Source organism: Primulina tabacum, chromosome 7 (genome assembly GCF_025594145.1).
Source record: "Primulina tabacum isolate GXHZ01 chromosome 7, ASM2559414v2, whole genome shotgun sequence".
Lineage (NCBI taxonomy): Eukaryota > Viridiplantae > Streptophyta > Magnoliopsida > Lamiales > Gesneriaceae > Primulina > Primulina tabacum.
Genome location: NC_134556.1, coordinates 32,025,144 through 32,032,950, shown reverse-complemented (window position 1 = coordinate 32,032,950; position 7,807 = coordinate 32,025,144). Strand labels below are relative to the sequence as shown.

The 7,807-nt window shown below is 41.1% G+C and overlaps 1 protein-coding gene across 1 annotated transcript; it reads right to left on the bottom strand.

Moving 5' to 3' along the window:
* Window positions 1-1,432: 1,432 nt before the first annotated feature.
* On the bottom strand, window positions 1,433-5,314 carry LOC142550683 (uncharacterized). Its single transcript, XM_075659757.1, has 8 exons — window positions 5,184-5,314; window positions 4,250-4,907; window positions 3,935-4,075; window positions 3,112-3,217; window positions 2,827-2,925; window positions 2,151-2,298; window positions 2,001-2,066; window positions 1,433-1,826 (listed from the first exon to the last, which is right to left on the bottom strand). Exons 1-8 carry the CDS (start codon window positions 5,312-5,314, stop codon window positions 1,433-1,435), a joined length of 1,743 nt encoding a protein of 580 aa, XP_075515872.1.
* Window positions 5,315-7,807: the final 2,493 nt, after the last annotated feature.

Here is a 7,807-nt window from a genome sequence, read left to right as displayed (position 1 = left end):
TTTGTGATTTCTGTTTGATGTGAAGAGGGCATGATTCGTGAGAGAATAAAAGATGCCCAATTGCGTGGGTCGCGGCGTAAGTCAGACTTCTTCAAAGTGACTAGGGAGCCTTGATTCAAGCGCCACTCTGCACCCTCGATGCATAAGCTCCTGATAATCGCATCGTAATCCACATTGCCAGTAATCAAAGTAGTATACTCGTCATTTTCAAAACTCGGCAGATTATAGATAGCATTAATGGTTGCCGAATCGAAATAGACCAGTTGCCCTCGTACCAAAACTCCGTATTCCTCGTGCTTGATTCTCATATTAGCATAGAATTCTCGGACTACGGATATAACTGCATCTGGCGGTGACTGTGCTATATCTACCCACCCCCTTCGCACAACTTTCTCAATTACAGGACAGTTAAGGTATGTCATATCTATCCCTCTTTCTTGAATAATCGACCTAGACATGGTGCTCTCGTAAACTCGAAATGCTTCCTCGTTCCAAAATTTATGAGCATCATAGGAACGAGAAGAGGAAGCCACATCCTTCGATCTCTTTTTAGGCGGCATGATTATCAACAATACCCACACTTATAATCAACAAATATAGACACAATGCCACCAACAATTGCTTGAAATCTGAAAAATATTCCCACACAATAACAACGTAGAAGAAACGGTAACCTTGAGTGTAGAAGATTAACCGTAGATGACTCTCGGCGGTGGAAGGCTGCGGCGGCTGCGGCTTGCTTGAGCGGCGGCGGCGGCAGCTTGGTGTTGGTGGTGTGAAAGCTTTGATATGATGACTTGTGGTGTTGAGATGAGGGAAAGTAGGTTGTGAGTTGTTGGAGTGGGGGAGTTGTTGGAGTGGAGTACTTTTGGAGGAGTTTGTGGCAAAGGGAGGTGATGGAGGTGGTGATGTGAGGAGAGGATTTGTTTTGAGAGTAGGGTTTGAAAAGAATGGGTGAGGAAGATGAGAAAATCGGGTTTTTTAAAAAAATATCAACGGCGCGTGCGGTCGCGCGTGATGTGGCGCGGCCGCGCGCGAGCCTCTGTCTCGCTGCAATGATTGAGAGCGCGCGGTCGTGCGAGATGTGGCGCGGTCGCGCGCGAGCTTCTGTTCGTCGTGGTTGATGGTGCGCGCGCGGTAGCGCGAGACATGACGCGGCCGCGCGTGCGCTTTTGTGCTGCCCACGGGTTCTGAGCGCGCTGGTGCGCGAGATGCTGCGCGGTGGCGCGCATGCATCTGTCCAAACTCCTTTTTTTTTTAAATACCTACGAAAATAAAAAAAATTCAAATTAATACGTGGACAGAGAAAATTTAAAATAAAAATTTTGAAATAAATTAGTAAAACGAATGCTAAAAATAATTGTGGGTTGCCTCCCACACAGCGCTTGGTTTAACGTCGTCAGCCCGACTGTCACCAGTCTGTTCATTATGGTTAGCCCAACTTCAAACTGTCGATATTCCTTATTTCAGTCCCATAGAACGGCTTAACTCGCTGTCCATTCACCTTGAAGGTTCTCCTATCACTGTACTTTAGCTCGATAGCCCCATAAGGATACACTGCTTCCACAACAAATGGTCCTGACCAACGCGACTTCAACTTACCAGGAAACAACTTCAGACGCGAATTGAATAATAGTACTTGCTGTCCCGGTTTGAGCTCCCTTCGAACAATGATTTTGTCATGCCACTTCTTAGTCTGCTCTTTGTAGATCTTGGCATTTTCATAAGCGTCATTTCGGAATTCATCCATCTCACTTAACTGCAGTTTTCTAACATCTCCCGAAGCTTGCAAATCAAAATTTAATTTCTTTACGGCCCAAAATGCTCTATGCTCCAATTCCAACGGCAAATGACATGCTTTACCAAAGACCAGCCTATAGGGAGACATCCCAATAGGTGTCTTAAACGCAGTCCGATAGGCCCACAATGCATCATCTAACTTAGTGGCCCAATCCTTCCGGTTTGTGTTGACAGTTTTTTCCAGTATTTGTTTAATTTACCGGTTGGATACCTCAGCTAGTCCCTTTGCCTGAGGATGGTATGCTAGGGCCACTTTGTGCTTCACACTGTATTTAGCCAAAAGTGAGTTGAAAATTCTATTGCAAAAATGCATACCTTCGTCACTTATGATGGCTCTCGGTGTTCCAAACCTTGTGAAAATGTTCTTATGCACGAATTTAACTACAACACGAGCGTCATTAGTATTGGTGGCGATTGCTTCCACCCATTTCGAAACATAATCCACAACTAATAAAATATAGGAATTACCAAAAGAAGGAGGAAATGATCCCATGAAATCTATACCCCAAACGTCAAAAAGTTCAACTTCCAAAACATTTGTCAGTGGTAATTCGTGACGCCTAGAGATGTTTCCTAACTTCTGGCGTCTATCACATGATTTTACTAAGGTATAACTATCTTTAAACAAACTAGGCCAATAAAAACCAGATTGCAATACCTTAGCTGCTGTTCGTGACGCTCCAAAATGTCCACCATATGGTGAAGAGTGACACTTCTCCAGAATTTGACGTGCTTCGATACCCTCCACGCATCTCCTAATCACTTGGCCAGCACACCTCTTATACACAAATGGATCATCCCAATAATAGAACTTGATATCATGGACAAATTTCTTCTTCTGATGATAGCTCAAATCTGGGGGGAGGGTGCCGCAAGACAAAAAATTAGCAATATCAGCAAACCAAGGAAGTACAGAATTTACCTCAAAAAGTTGTTCATCTGGGAATGTTTCTTGTATAGCTCATTCTTCTTTCTTATTCTCCAGCTCAAGCCTCGACAGGTGGTCAGCTACTTGATTCTCACTACCCTTTTTATCCTTGACCTCAAAGTCAAATTCTTGTAATAGCAAAATCCATCTTATCAAGTGTGGTTTTGCATCCTTTTTTGCGAATAGGTAGCAAATAGCTGCATAGTCAGTGAAAACATTTAACTTTGTGCCAATCAAATAAGGTCTGAATTTGTCGAATGCGAATACTACTGCAAGCATCTCCTTCTCGGTCGTAGTGTAATTTTGCTGTGCAGCATCCATCGTGCGGCTTGCGTAGTAAATCGCCCTAAACATCTTTTCCTTTCTTTGGCCTAAGACAGTGCCCACTGCATAATCGCTTGCATCACACATTAGCTCAAAGGGCTCCTTCCAGTCCGGCACTATCATGATCGGTGCAGTCACCAATGCCATTTTGATCTTCTCGAATGCCTGCAAACAATCATCATCAAATATAAAAGTCGACTCTTTTTCAAGCAAGTTACACAGGGGTTTAGTAATCTTAGAAAAATCTCTAATAAATCTACGATAAAACCCCGCATGTCCTAGAAAGCTCCTTATTCCCTTGATGTTCCTTGGTGGGAGAAGTTTTTCGATTGCGACGACTTTAGCTCGGTCCACCTCTAATCCCTTAGAAGACACTTTATGTCCAAGAACAATACCCTCTTGGACCATAAAGTGACACTTCTCCCAATTAAGAACTAAGTTCTTATCTTGACATCTCTGCAAAACAAGGGATATGTTATGTAAACAATGATCAAACGACGAACCAAATACCGAAAAGTCATCCATGAAGACTTCCATTATTTCCTCCACCATATCTGCAAATATGGTCATCATGCACCTCTGGAAAGTGGCAGGTGCATTGCATAGCCCAAACGGCATTCTCCTAAAAGCAAACGTGCCATAGGGACACGTGAAAGTAGTCTTCTCCTGATCTTCTGGCGCTATAGCAATTTGGTTATAACCTAAATAACCATATAAAAAGCAATAATGACAATATCCAGCAAGTCTATCAAGCATTTGATCAATAAAAGGCAGTGGAAAATGATCCTTTCGTGTAGCATTGTTCAACTTTCTATAATCAATACATACTCGCCAACCGGTTACAGTACGAGTAGAAATTAGTTCATCATTTTCGTTTCTAACCACATTTATTCCACCCTTTTTAGGCACAACTTGTACAGGAGATACCCAACTACTATCAGAAATAGCATAAATTACACCAGCATTCAGTAATTTCAGTACCTCATTTTTTACAACTTCTTTCATTGCTGGGTTCAACCTCCTCTGGTGATCCACATAAGGAGTATATGACTCCTCCATCAAAATTTTATGCATGCATATAGTAGGGCTAATTCCCTTAATATCAGAAATCGACCATCCTAAAACAGTTTTAAATTTCCTCAATACTCTCAATAATTTATCTTTTTCAGTACAAGTAAGAGAGGAAGAGATGATTACCAGATACGTCGACTTTTCACCTAAAAATGCATAGCAAAGGTGACTTGGCAGCTCCTTCAAATCAGGGGAAGGAGGTATTACTTTTGTTTGCTCATTTACCTCCAATTCCTCAAGCGGTGCATCCGTTTTTCTTTCTTTCTGTGATGCTTCAAGAGCCAACAACTGCTCTTTCACTTCCCAATTGTCTTCATCAACAGTTCCTGCAGCGCTTATTAAACAGCTCTCCAAAGGATCCCTAGTTCCTGCACATTCAAGAGACATACATGAGTCTATAATATCAATGCTCTTACAAGTGCTTACCTCATTCGATCCCTTCATGGCGTGATAAATGTTAAAAATGACTGCTTCTCCGCCAACTCTCAGGGTGAGTTCACCCTTGTGCACATCTATCAATGCCCTTCCAGTTGTCAAAAACGGTCTCCCAAAGATTAATGGAGCATCTTGATCTTCTTCCATATCTAAAATCACAAAGTCAGCAGGAAAAATAAATTTATCCACTTTTACCAGTACATCTTCGACGATCCCACGTGGATACGTGAGACTTATTTCTGCAAGCTGTAAGGTGATAGTGGTAGGTTTGACTTCTCCAAGCTCCAGATCCCTGTAAATAGAAAATGGCATCAAATTAATGCTTGCTCCTAAATCACATAAAGCTTTACTACATTTAGAACCACCAATAAAACAAGGAATAGTAAAACTCCCTGGATCTTTTAATTTTTGTGGTAATTTCTTTTGCAGTATGGCGCTACATTCTTCAGTCAGTTTCACAGTCTCAAAATCCTGCAACTTCCTCTTCTTAGACATCACATCTTTAATAAATTTTGCATAATTCGGCATTTGCTCCAAATCATCAGCAAATGGTATGTTGATGTGTATCTTCTTAAAGATCTCCAAAAATTTTGCAAACTGATCATCCAATTTCTTCTTTTTGAACCTTTGCGGATATGGAAGAGTCGGCTGAAATACAGGAGGTTGTTCGACTTCAACTTCGGCATTGGGCTTTTGATTTTTCTCTTCTTTTTCATCCTCAAACTCACCCTCTTCAACTGTCTTCTCCTTGTCCATTCCCTCATTGGAACTTTGCACCTCTAACTATTTTCCACTCCTCAAAGTGACTGCCTTGCACTGTTCTTTTGGGTTAACCTCCGTGTTACTAGGAAATTGACCCCTGTTCTGATCTCTCAAAGCGTTGGCCAACTGTCCGATTTGTGTCTCCAGAGATTTCATTGTGGCCCCCATATTTCCCATGTGAGTCTCCATGTTGTCCAGTCGAGACTCAGTTCTTGCCATCCTTTTGCCAGACTCAGCAACAAATGTTCCTACCAAATCCTCAAACGAAGGCTTTCCTTCCCCTTTTGATGTATTGAACCCCGGTGGAGGATTCAAGACATTTTTATTATTTGCATAAGAAAAATTTTCATGATTTCTTAATCCTGGATGATAAATATTAGGGGGAGAGTTACCTCGATATCCTCCGAATCCTCCAATATTTCGACACTCCCCGGCAACGGTGCCAAAAACTTGTTGCGTGTTTTCTTAATTGCTCGCAAGCGCACGACGTCAAGTTATAGTAAAATATAATTTGAGTGCAAGTGTCGATCCCACGAGGAGTGTGTATAAAAATATATATCAGTTCTTGTAATTAAAATAGTCAAGACCTTATTTAGAAAAATCAAAAAAGATTTTTTTTGTTTAATCGAACTAATTGGAAACAAAGAATTAATCTAATCACCGAGTTGAGAAATAACAATGAGAGAAAATATCTAGAGAAATGATTTCACCAAGTTTCTACGATAATTATTCCCAGTTAAATTTACATTCATGAATTCAAATTATTTAATGGCCAAGAACACTTAATTATTTTATTCCCCCTTTCCCAAGTGACGAATAAATTGTATCAATCAAACTTCGATTCAATTATTCCTAATAAAATCTAAGTTTAATTGATAAATACAAACGATGTTCTTGCCTAAGCCTCGCTAAAGTTATACGCCTTCCGAACGCTATAAACATTCAACGATGCGTCTCTAATGATCTATAATCCTAGTCACTCTCCCGAGTTATAGAATTAATCAAACAACAAACAATTTATGGCCAGTAAATTGCAGTTAAATGAATACAGAAAACACAATTAAACGAAAGCGGAATTCAATTAAATAAACAACTGCGTCAGATCATCGTATCCACAAAGTTACGTCATTATCTAGACTAGAAAATTAGTTCATGACGAATTCTAAATAAAAGCAAAAAATGTTTGAATATTTAGACATCGACACAATAGAAAATAAAGATGAAAGAATCAGATAACAAATCGGTAGTGTCGTCTCTGTCCCCAGATTCGTCGTTCTTCGTCTTTTATCTTGTTCCCTTGCGTCTTTCCTCTCGAGAACGGCTGCGTCTTATGTTTCTTCGCCTAGCACGGATGAATTTCTCATATCGCTCTTTCCCAAAGCGGCTCCTCCCCTTTTCTGACCTAATTCACGCATTATATACGATTTTGGACACTCAGCGCGCGCGGTGGCGCATAATCTCGCGCGGCTGCGCGTGATGTTCTGTCGTGTGGCTTGCTGCCGCGCGCGCGCGGTCGCGCGAGTTGTGGTGCTGCCGCGCGTGCCTCTCGGGACTTCATGATCTTCGGTGCGCGCGCGGTCGCGCATGATGTCGCGCGGTGGCGTGCGAGCTACTGGTTCTCGCATGTATTGGGTCGCGCGTGCCTGCGCGTGATGTGGCGCGGCCGCGCGCAAGTCTCCGGCCGATTCTGTCATGTAAGTGCGCGCGGCTGCGCATGATGTCGCGCAGCTGCGCGCGAGGTTCCATCCGACAGTGTGTTGGTTGTGCACTTCTTGGCTCACTTGGCTTCGTGTCCGCTTTTTCTCCATTCCTGAAAAGACAATCAAAACAAACCAAAAACGCATAATTGTGTTCGAAACAAGCGTAATTCAAGATGGAATTTAATATAAATTACGTGCAAATCTTGCACTTATCATTATTATAATCTGAACTACTTCAATATGAATTCATGATATGGTTTGTGATACTTTTGGCTTGAGTTTCTGTAATTCTTCTTTTATTTTTTCAAAAGAAATTAATTGTGTCTCCATACGGTTTCCCGTAAGTTCCATTGGATTGTTATTTCCTTTCTGAAACCCTATAGACTAGATGATATTTTTTGTTTCTTAGGACAAGATTTTCTAAGAACGTATCTACATGTCCTGGAGAGAATCTTTTATGTCTATGCAGGCTATGATTTTCTCTCATGATCTTTTTAATCATGTTACGAGATATAATTGCCTGAATAAAGAAACCAGACATATATTCATGTATTCCATGTCAAAACATTTCGTCTTCAGTAAGATTCTGATTTTGTTTCTCCATCTAACTCTTCTTGACTCAAGCTTTCTTCTTCTTATTCTTCATATATACCTCTGTATGAGGGAATATCTTCAAACTGATCTACTTGAATCATATATTGACAATAAACCGCTTCTTCAATATCTAGAGTTGATACAAAACACCTTCTATAGTTTTATGGGCAGTTGGTTTAAATAAAACCTCTTG